Source organism: Trichomycterus rosablanca, chromosome 5 (assembly GCF_030014385.1).
Source record: "Trichomycterus rosablanca isolate fTriRos1 chromosome 5, fTriRos1.hap1, whole genome shotgun sequence".
Taxonomy (NCBI): domain Eukaryota; kingdom Metazoa; phylum Chordata; class Actinopteri; order Siluriformes; family Trichomycteridae; genus Trichomycterus; species Trichomycterus rosablanca.
This window is the reverse complement of record NC_085992.1, coordinates 12,749,242-12,760,834: the sequence shown is the minus strand read 5'-3', so window position 1 is coordinate 12,760,834 and position 11,593 is coordinate 12,749,242. Positions and strand designations below refer to the sequence as shown.

General features: G+C 42.1%; 1 protein-coding gene across 1 annotated transcript; it reads left to right on the top strand.

Moving 5' to 3' along the window:
- Positions 1 to 353: 353 nt before the first annotated feature.
- sgpp1b (sphingosine-1-phosphate phosphatase 1b) lies at positions 354 to 11,322 on the top strand. The gene is made up of 4 exons (XM_062995735.1): positions 354 to 717; positions 985 to 1,391; positions 7,030 to 7,119; positions 10,608 to 11,322. The coding sequence occupies exons 1-4, from the start codon at positions 429 to 431 to the stop codon at positions 11,157 to 11,159; spliced, it is 1,338 nt and encodes a 445-aa protein (XP_062851805.1). The 5' UTR covers positions 354 to 428; the 3' UTR covers positions 11,160 to 11,322.
- Positions 11,323 to 11,593: the final 271 nt, after the last annotated feature.

Sequence of the window (11,593 nt, the reverse complement as noted above, 5' to 3'; positions counted from 1 at the left end):
CAAATATTGCCAGATTTAAGGCAAAAAAAATTCCAAAACTTGCGTTGGGAATCGGTTCCAAAAAGAGTCGATTCTCCTGCTGCGTTTGACTAAACAGCACTGGGTCCGCTTTACGTCCTCGTCACCGTTGAGTGTACGTGCGCGTCCCCGCTGCTGGTCGTGGGTTTACATGAGTGATGTGTCAGTTAGCGGATCCTCATCTGCATTCGTAATTGTTTAAACTTTTTTTTTGTTTACTCATGTTTAACCTCGAACTGTTTTAAACTAACAAACTAGAGCGTTTTAACAACGGTTTAACGTTTAAACTAAAACGTCGTCTTTTATTTCTCCGCTATGGAATAAGCTAAGGAAGCTTAGCTAGCTGCGTCAGGCTAACACCGGTTAGCATAAATCGGTTGTGAGATTCACGCGCTGTTTGTGACGGAAACATGAGTAACGGAATAAAGTCTGAGATCACGTGCTTGCTGCGTTCGTTACACGATCCGCTGTATGTAGCCCGATTCCAGAGAATCTGCGGGGTGCGGGGAGCATTCAACCCCAGTCCAGCAGCAGAAGCTGGGGGTGATGGAGAAGGGAGCGCTGGAGACCCATGGAGGAGAGCGGACGTCCAGGAGAAAGAGAAACAGGACCTGTGTAGAAACGGAACACTGAACGGTAAAGCTGGAGAAAGTGTACACACCCGACACTCATCAACCCCAAGTCCTTCTAACGGATCTGGTAAGACTGCTCAGTTTTTTATCGTGATCGATCATTTTGGTTTTCTTTATTAATTAGTCAGTTCAAGTTTTTCTTTAGTCAGTCTGTGCAGAATGTGGTGGTTAATCATCCATTTATGCCATCATTCAGTCTTTTTCACCACTGTAAACACTAATCTAAAGGCAGAAATAAACCCTGGACATTCATATCCTACCTATGATTTAGAGACATGTGATCTTAATATTGATCAAATTATTTGTGATTATAACTTTAACCCTTCTTTTGCAGCCCTAGGTTCTGGTAAGGAGGGACCCACTTACTCTCGAGGACCACTTCGCAAGAACTCACTGACAGGAGATGTTGGCCATGCGTTTGAAATTGAAAACAGGTTTCTCTATTACTTGTTCACTCTGGGGACAGAACTAGGCAACGAGCTGTTCTACATCAGCTTCTTTCCATTCATGACATGGAATGTGGACCCCTTGGTGGCTCGGCAGCTGATTGCGCTCTGGGTTTGGGTTATGTACCTGGGACAGTGCACGAAGGACTTGGTGCGATGGCAACGGCCAGCTTCGCCTCCTGTTATCAAGCTGGAGGTGTTCTATGCCTCTGAGTACAGCATGCCATCTACTCATGCCATGTCTGGTACCGCCGTGCCACTTGGAATATTTCTACTGACCTACGGGCGTTGGGAGGTGAGCATGAATTACTTACTCTCATTTTATTACACTGAGTTAGAGCTGTGGCCCAAATGAGGTGGGCGACTTTTTAAAGAATATGTTTGTATGTAAACTGCTTACCTCACTGCTAGTGTGCTACTTTTTAAGGTACCGGACTAGTAATTGAAAGGTCGCTGGTTCAAGCATCACCACTGCCAGGTTGCAACTGTTGGGCCCTTGAGCAAGACCCTTAACCCTCAATTGCTTAGACAATATACTGTCACAGTACTGTAAGTCGCTTTGGATAAAAGCATCTGCTAAATACTGAAAATGTAAATGTAAACAATGGACAAAGAAAGATTGGCGCCAGACAGGCTGATAGAACATACTGAGGTTTAAACCCAGATCTCAGCGGTGGAGGGCTCGCAAGACTAAATAAATATGTGTCCATTTGTTCAATAAAAAGACTAAATTTCTCTAACATCTCTTTAATACTAGTTGCATAACTGCTGCCATTCTAGGGCGTGTTCGTTTACAACAGGATTATGCTACCCTAGTTCTGTCTGTGCATCTGAATTTATGTCAGCACGCTTTATTATCCTTTATTTCCCAATCTAGTCATTTCCAATTCTTTACTGTGAATCCATTGCCGCTTGCACAACCTCCAGTCTGAGCAAACAGAGCCAGATCACCACACGCCATCTCTGACACATATCCAGCCTGTGGCCACTTCTTATCACCTGCTGGTTTGGCTTCCCAGTTCCCACACAGAGCCGTATCGCGTACAGAGAGCCACGCTAAGCTTCACATGACTCCCCTGACTTGCACAGGTGCCTGGACCAGTCCCAGCGATCGCATTTCAAGCGGGAAAACCTTCCCTCACTCAAGCACGGCCAACAATCCAAAGTATCTGTATTTTTGCCATGTTGGCAGAACCAAATGGAACAGTGTTTGTATCAGTTCCCTCTCTTCTTTATCTTTCAGCACTTTTGTAAATTTGTAATTTGTAGTGAGGGTGGATCTTCATGTACGGAGGTTATCTTCTCTGGCTTATTCAGCATTTTCTTGTGCCGACTTGCTCAAGCTAAGCAAGAATTAATCACACACACACACACACACACATCTATTTGCATTCAGACTTAGCTGTATGCAGTAATCTATTCTATTCTCAACCAAGTTAAAACTTTTATTGTCTCTTTATTTTAGCACAAAAGCATTGTGGGTAATTACGGCTGATAATGATCAATCGATTTTCTGACAACATACAAATCAGGCTTGGTCAATGCTGTTGGTTACAAATAGCTCATTCAGAATATTTGAGTGGTGCTGGGATTTTATGTGCATACTCACCACTCAGATACTGGGGTTTGAGTCTACGTGTAAAAGTTTCACACTGATTCTGTGATTGTTATTTTTTACTACACCATTCTTCACTGCTTCATCCAGCAGTGAAATCAGACTGTTGTGTATACACACCTCTGCAGCAGATGTTAGACCATATAAGGTCAACTGTTGGTGTGATGTGAGCTCAGAGATGAAGGAGAAATGAGTTAAGACATCATCGATCCAGATTTGCTCCTTATGTACTGACTGTCTGGCATGCAGTCTAGCTCGTGTCTTGTGGTCACATGTTGTTGTCACATTTCTCAGATTTGATTTCTCATGCAAAGAGAAGTTAAACTTTTTGTAACATTGTTCCCTTTTCTACTTCTCTTTACTGAGGAACACTCACTTCTGGACAAACCTTTATCTGTGTGTTTAAACAAATGAGTTACAAGATCAACACCAGCTTTTCTGTTTGGTACAAAGATGAAGCAGCAAGAAGGTTCGATCCCCAGGTGGGGCAGTCCGGGTCCTTTCTGTGTGGAGTTTGCATGTTCTCCCCGTGTTCGCGTGGGTTTACTCCGGGTGCTCTGGTTTCCTCCCACAGTCCAAAGACATGCAAGTGAGGGGAATTGGAGACACTAAATTGTCCATGACTGTGTTCGATATAACCTTGTGGACTGAAGAACCTTGTGTAATGAGTGACTACCGTTCCTGCCATGAATGTAACCAAAGTGTAAAACATGACGTTAAAATCCTAATAAACAAACAAACAAACAAAGATGAAGCTACTCTTATTTACTCCTAGATATCTAATGCCTACACGAGTTCACACTACATGATTTTTGCCTTGATTATCGCTCGCCGACAAGTCGCTGCTAGATGATTCAGCTCGGAGGCTAATCAGCATTCGCTCTGAGTAAATGTGTGTGGCAGGGGCATAATATAGTTTCTATCAGAATACATCAGCACACTTATGCCGGGGACGATAAGTATTTGTGACCAAACCATAATTCCAACATTGCATTGCAAAAAAATATTTATTAGACTTCCAACTCCTTCTGCAGAACAGACAATCCACTTCTTCACCCAGATTGATTTTTTTTTTTTTTTTTGATAAATTGCTTTTACGCTTCATATCAGCGCACAAACAACTTTAAACGCTCGCTTTAATCTGACTTGCATTTTTGTACACGGTATCATTAGACCTCTTGTCACTTCTCACATGTGTTTTCGTGACAAAACGTAGTTTGGGAGACCAGACAGATTCGTCTGTGATTCCTCCTGGTGATAGAGCGTGTAGTCTGTGAACCCCGACAACTCCCGATTACAAGAGATCAAGTTGTGTAGTGTGAACTGTACAGCAATCTGAGCCCTGAAAGTCATGTAGGTGACCGAACAAATGTTTCGGCCAAGGTCTGTCATCTTATATAGAACGTAAAAATGTTAGTATGATCAGTTTCATTTAAAGAACCACCAAAAAATAAAACAGGTCTGACGAGCAGGTCTACAATAGGCCAGCTTCGCCTTGGACTTCGGAAGACTGCGGAACAAGACAGAAGGCAGGTCTCGAAAGCTGAACTTCACTGTTTGAATCATTGTTTACCTGTTGTTGTATTTGCTGCATTTTACTTGTGTATTTGTGCTGGTGTGTTCTTGATGTACAGTTGTGTGTTTGGTATGTGGTTGATTCATTGTGTGTGTGCGAATGTGTAATTATCTCAGTTATGTGACCCTGCCGTGATAGTGTCCCGTTGCTGTAGTTGTCGTGTCGGCATGTGCGTGGTGTTTTCGTGCATTTGTGAACCCATTGTGTACACTTTGAGCTGATGAGCAGATGCTGAATGCAGCCCTTGGCAGTATGGAGCTTTTTTTATTGAAAGGAACTTGTGTGCAAACAACAAAGTGCTTCACTCTGCTGAGCTCGGCCTGTAGCAACCCACTTCCTCTTCTGTACCCACACAACAATGCATGTGAGCGAGGACTTCCGTTAATGACGTTAACGTTTTTGTCTCCGTGAGATCTTCCCTAGCAGAGAAGGCACACACAGAAAAACATGAACGAGAAAGTTAATGAGAAGTTTACACTACTATGCGCCCTTATTAACCCGCCTGAAAAATGTCCTTGTTCTTACTGTGACTAGTAATATATCTAATATCTAAAGAACATTACGGATTAGACGTTACAGCAGTATGATCAACACAAGTGCCTCGTATGTTCAGAAAAAAAACACCATTTTATGAGCTGGAATGTTGGAGTTCCAGTTTGTTTGTGTCACATTATAGACAAGCACTATTAAATTACCTTGCTTTGATTATTGATCAAGACTGGGAGGAGAAACAGCACTTTATTAGGAACACTGTGTGTACATTCATTTTAATAAGATACACCTTTCATACAGATGAATTTTGTGGGTATACAATTACTGACTGTAGCAAATCTGCTTTATACACTGCTCTGCAATCCCTTGTAACTGTGTTAATCATAAGGAACCACCACTGACCAGATGATGCTCGGATGTTGTGCCAATCTCAGCACTGCAATGACAATAACCTGATAATAACATGGTAGTTAGTAGGGATGCATCAATACCATTTTTTCCCAACCGAGTACGAGTACAAGTACATGTATTTTTGTACTTGCCGATACCGATACCGATACCTATTTAGAATACCGTTTTTTTTTTTAAACAAAAACACACGTGAGAAGTGACATGAAGTTTAATGATACCACGTCCAAAAATGCACGTCAACAAGTAGCGAGTGATCAAAGTGTTTGTGCGCTGATGTGATGAAATCAAGGAGGAAAAAAAATGAATCTTAGTGGATTTGGCAACACGAATAGCATGGATTGTTCTGTAGTGAGTTGGAGGTTAATAAATATTTTTGCAATGTTGGTGTTTTGTTGTTATGTTTTGTAGAGAACGATCAGGTCAGAAATACTGTAAAACGTGTGTGTGCCGGTGTATTCTGATATAAACTATATTATCCCCCTGTCCCACCTGTTTACACTCCTCTCCTGCATTTCCCCTCACACCGTATCCTGCGTTCTCATTGGCTGTTCGACATGTCACTCATTCCCAGTGGCACATCTCAGATCAGATATCTGACGTGCTAGAAAACTCGCCGACCGATCGGATCGAGTTTTTGGATAGTTCACACTTAGCGATCGAGAGCCGAGTTTTGATCGCCGAGCGAACGCCGAGTTGCTCCCGAGCCGGCAAATCTAGCACCGACCAGTCGCCGAGCGAAAATCAGGGCAAAAGTCGTGTAGTGTGAACCAGGCATAACGCAGCAACGTGCACTAGGCACACGGTATCAGATGTTTAGTATCGGAGCCTCGTTTGCGAGTACGAGTAAGTTAATGAGCGCGGTATCGGGCAAATACCCGATACCAGTATCGGTACTCATGCATCTCTAGTAGTTAGTGTGCGTTGTTCTGGTATTAATGTCATCAGGTGCAGCAGTGTTGTTGGGATTTTTAAACATTCATTGTCAAAGCTGGGAGAATAATGTTCCAGCCAAAAATATAAAGCCACCAGCATTCTGTGATCAGAAAGCATTCACTGATAAAGACTAGAACAAGATGAACACATGTTGTGCATGAAAAAGAAAATCGCTTGAGTCTAAAGTATGTCTTTAGAATAAAGAGGTCAGAAAGTTTAAACAGGATACCAAAATATCTCAACAACACTACTGCACCTACTACACTCATACCAGAACAACACACTCTTAACTACTATGTTAGAACAGCTCGTATTACACTGTTATTATCATGTTAGTGTCATTGCCTTTCTGATTGCCATGACCCAGAATTCATTCTTGGGAAGGGCCCAAGTATCTCCTACATCTTCTGGCCTTCTGGGTCATCTGAGCCTTTCATATCTCCTGATGATTTGATAAGCGAATGTTATTGACCTAGTATTTCATGCCAGTAAAACGCCTGGCAGTGAATTTGACTTTGTAATCAGCAAACTCAGTGCAGCAGTATATTACTATATTCTGGGCATCATGGTCATGTGCAAATCTGCTTCTGATTTTGGCAGAGAACATGTCATGTGCCTGTGCCCACTACTTGTTTACTAATCATGTAATCATGCATGCAGTGCTTAGTTAGAAACAGCAAATTAGACAGTTTAGTACTCAAGCTAAATAACTAATATGTGGGGTTTTTCAGCCACAGCCATTTCTAACAGTTGTTAGTCAGTCAGTCATATTAAATGTTAAATCATTTGTACACTATGGTCAAGTGTTTGAACAATTTTGCCCATATATAGTACATGTTAAACTGATTGGTATACCTAGTTAACTTGAAATATTCAACAAAGGGTGTGTGTTTGTTTTCTCTTTAGTTTCCATACCTCCTGGGACTCACTCTGGCTCTCACCTGGAGCATACTGGTGTGTGTGAGCCGTGTCTACATGGGCATGCATTCTGTGCTGGTGAGTACAAAACACACGGCAAGGCACATGCGTTCAAACAGGATGGCATCTTGCAGCATTAACACACTCGTAGCATTAACATTAACCAAAACTAGGGTGCTTGGGTTCAAGTTGTGGAGGGGACACTGGCCTGGCAGGGAGGTGTGAAACAGTTGGCTATGTCTAAGGGAGGGATGAATGAGGTATCACCCACTCGCTGCTGTGACTGCGGCTCCTAGTGTCTGGTTGATGAAGTGACACAGTGAGCGGAAGAATAAAGGGAAAGTGCAGTTGTGCTGAGGCTTGCCATAAAAATCCACCAGTGACTAAATTACAGGCAGTGTTTGGTAAAGTGTGTGATGGCCGTGCTCTTTGGGAACACCATAATCATATACACTGATCAGCCATAACATTAAAACCACCTCCTTGTTTCTACACACACTGTCCATTTTATCAGCTCCACTTACTATATAGGAGCATTTTGTAGTTCTACAATTACTGACTGTAGTCCATCTGTTTCTCTGCATGCTTTTATGCTGTTCTTCAATGGTCAGGACTCTCCCTGGACCACTACAGAGTAGATATTATTTGGGTGGTGGTCACTCTCAGCACTGCAGTGACACTGACATGGTGGTGGTGTGTTAGTGTGTGTTGTGCTGGTATGAGTGGATCAGACACAGCAGCACTGTTGGAGTTTTTAAACAACTCGCTGTCACTTCTGGACTGAGAATAGTCCACCAACCAAAAATATCCAGCCAACAGCGCCCCGTGGGCAGCGTCCTGTGACCACTGATGAAGGTCTAGAAGTTGACCAACTCAAACAGCATCAATAGATGAGCGATCGTCTCTGACCTTACATCTACAAGGTGGACCAACTAGGTAGGAGTGTCTAATAGAGTGGACAGTGAGTGGACACGGTATTTAAAAACTCCAGCAGCGCTGCTGTGTCTGATCCACTCATACCGGCACAACACACATTAACACACCACCACCATGTCAGTGTCACTGCAGTGCTGAGAATGATCCACCATCTAAATAATACCTGCTCTGTGGGGGTCCTTACTATTGAAGAACAGGGTGAAAGCAGGTTAAAAAGATATGTAGAGAAACAGATAGACTACAGTCAGTAATTGTAGAACTACAAAGTGCTTCTATATGGTAAGTGGAACTGATAAATGGCTGATCAGTGTAAATGTTAGACTGTCTGTTTCACACTACATCCGCTTTAATGTTCCACTTATGGTTGTTAAAGGGCTTCTTGGTATTTTGATAATTAAGGAGATTAAAGGCAGTGTTTTGGGGAAAAAACAAAATTTTAGAATACATAAATGTAAAAAACAGGCACATCAGTAATGGCACACAAATATTATTTAGATGTTTTCTAAAACCTTCTATGTTAAATATAGACTTTCCCCTAGATTTTGACTAGCACTCTGTCATTAGGGCAGGTCACGTTACCTCAACCCTGCCCAACCCAATCTGTTTAAATGTCAACCGGTGAACCACGTTTCATAACTTCACAGAATCCACACTTCCACCGTTCCAGAGTCCAGCCGGTGCTTGTCAGTACGCATAGCAATCTCAGACTCGTGCACCTGCCGGTCATAAAAACCCCAGAGAAACTCGGCTTGTGCTGACGAGAACAAACACTATCTATGTATTATGTACTTTAGCACTCAGTGGTCCCAGCGTTTCAGTCTGCAGGGTTAGTACATTGTTCTAATGAGACTTTACAATAACATCACATACACCTGGCTGGGGAAGGAGGGCATACACTCCCTGAACTTACTTGTCAGAAATAGCACTGCTATAAACCCCTGAGCTCAAAGTTTAATTAATTATTAAGGTACTTGTTTATTACAGTGCATGAAGTGTATCCGCATACCTGTTTATTGTTCCTTTTTCTTAAGTGCCCCTAAAGGTGGTTTTATCATGGAGATAAGTAAATTATTGAATAATGATCTCATTTATAAATCATTAACCTTCCATAATGTTATGATGACCTCTAAGAGCACTTTGTGCTCCTATAATTCCTTTTGTTTTTCCTAAGGAAGTTAATCTCACTTCTTCGTACTCATTCAATAAATGCTAGATCAAAGGTGCTGTGGAATTTTTACACACACCTAGATCGTTAACCTGCCTTTTTGGCCTGTAGCATCAGTGTAATAGAACAAGGCTCTTCTTTTAATGTGTGTTAATAAAAATGCATTAGGGGTGCACAACCAGAATTGATCAGCATTGGAAAGAACACATTAGTGCCTACAGATGTAAGTCAGTCAGTCACTCAGCAGATTTGTACATTATTATTTTTGAACTTGGAGCACTGCACTGCATTTAAATGCTGCTGTCATGAGTTGTTTTGGTTAAACATCTATGGAAACTGTGTAATAAAACATTATTTGTACTCATTTCAATATAAAACATTATGCTTATTCGTTTCAGTAGTTGTGTCAGTTGTTCTTAAACTCTTACAGTTGACCAAATTATAAATGAAATGTCGAGTACGTTCTTTTTTTGATGATTACAAAAGCTGAATCAGTAAAGCTTGCAAGACCAGGGCTCAAAGGTACCTGTTATGTATACACACTACCCATTACACACTCTGGTTACATGGAAGTAAATGTCCATAAGAAGCATGGGGTCCAATCCGAGATCTAGATGTGGACTTGTACCACATCATAAATGACAGACAGGGGGCTGTTTGGTTAATGAATGATGAACAAACGAACACAGAGCATAGGTGTTCATGTGCATGGAACAATAGCACTGCTTGTGCGTAAAGGTGCCTTGTAATTGTCGATAATGCGCAAAGTTGACTTAACCCTCAATTCTTTTAACTATATTTGGGGGCGGCACGGTGGCTCAGTTGGTAGCACTCGCCTCAGAGCAAGAAGGTCCTGGGTTCGATCCCCAGGCGGGTCTTTTCTGTGTAGAGTTTGCATGTTCTCCCCGTGTCTGCGTGGGTTTCCCCCAGGTGCTCCAGTCCAAAGACATGCAAGTAAGGTGAATTGGAGATACAAAATTGTCCCTGACTGTGATCGATATAACCTTGTGAATTGATGAATCTTGTGTAACGAGTAACTAATGTGTGTCTGACATGAATGTAACCAAAGAGTGTAAAACATGACATTAAAATCCAAATAAACAACAAACGGTATAAATAAAGGTAAAGGTATCTGCTAAATTCCATAGATGTAAATGCATACAAGTATCACACAGCACATTGGCCCAAGTCCTGTATAAACACTGCACTAAGATATCAGAGCTGTTTTTTCTACTTCGCTTGGTACCTAATGCTAGCTTATTACAGGGAGATGAATTTTTCTGTAGCTGTGAGTTCTGTTCAGTACTTCTCAATTTGTATTTAATTTTTACAGTTTGTGACAGACACACTCTTCTGCTTTATCATACATGGTTATCCGGGTTACTTGATTTACCAGGATGTGATTTGGTTTCCACCATTTCCGAACACCTTGCATTCATAAAATATGCACACCTTTATTTTCCAGGACGTGATTGTTGGTTTCCTCTTCAGCCTACTCATCCTGACCTTCTTCTACCCGGTGCTGGAGTACATTGACGCGTTTAATCTGACATGCCGCTACTCTCCCATCCTGGTCATCTCTCTCCACGCTGCGCTGGGGCTTTTCTCCTTCACCCTGGACACGTGGAGCACCTCACGTGGCGACACGGCCCAGATTCTGGGCACGGGAGCGGGGATCGCCGTGGCGTCGCACCTTAACTACCAGTTGTCTCGGATCATAGATCCTCCAGCTTCTATGCTGCCCATGCAGGTGCCATCCCTCACTGTGGGTCTTCTGGGACTCACTTTGCTCCGATTCGTGCTTGGTCTGTTGATGCTGATTGCAACAAGAGCTATCATGAAAGCTCTTACAATCCCATTGGTGTGCTGGGCTTGTGGAATCTCCAGCCAAGATGTTCGCAAAGCCAGGCAGCACATGCAGGTCGAACTTCCATACAGATATATCGTCTACTGGACTGTTGGTTTCAGCGCTTTTTTTCTTGTGCCCTTCATTTTTAGTTGTATTGGCCTGTCCTAATTGGACACTGGGCAGGCATTTATCCAGGTTTTAGCCAAGGCCAGAAAAATCCCAGTAATTCCTTTTAATCCCATCAGGAATTTGGTTTTGAAATGCTTCATATTTATGTCATCCGTCTTCTTTCCCAAAGCAGTAACTTCCAAACAAAAGTATGTAGCACATTTACAACCGGTTAATTCATCCTAGATTGAAATGCAGACATTTTATTTTTCTAAACTAGCTTTTATATTGATTTTCTATATATTGTGGCTTCTTTGTAACTAGCTTAGATAAAAAAAGCAGATGTGAATAGAATTAACCTACTTATGGGCACATATTTTTGTGACTGCATCTCAGACTTTTCAGGTTTCCAGCTGCACCTTAAAAGTTTAAGGACAAAAAAATCCCATTCTTTGGGATTATTCTGTCAATAAGGACGCGACGAGTTTAACGAG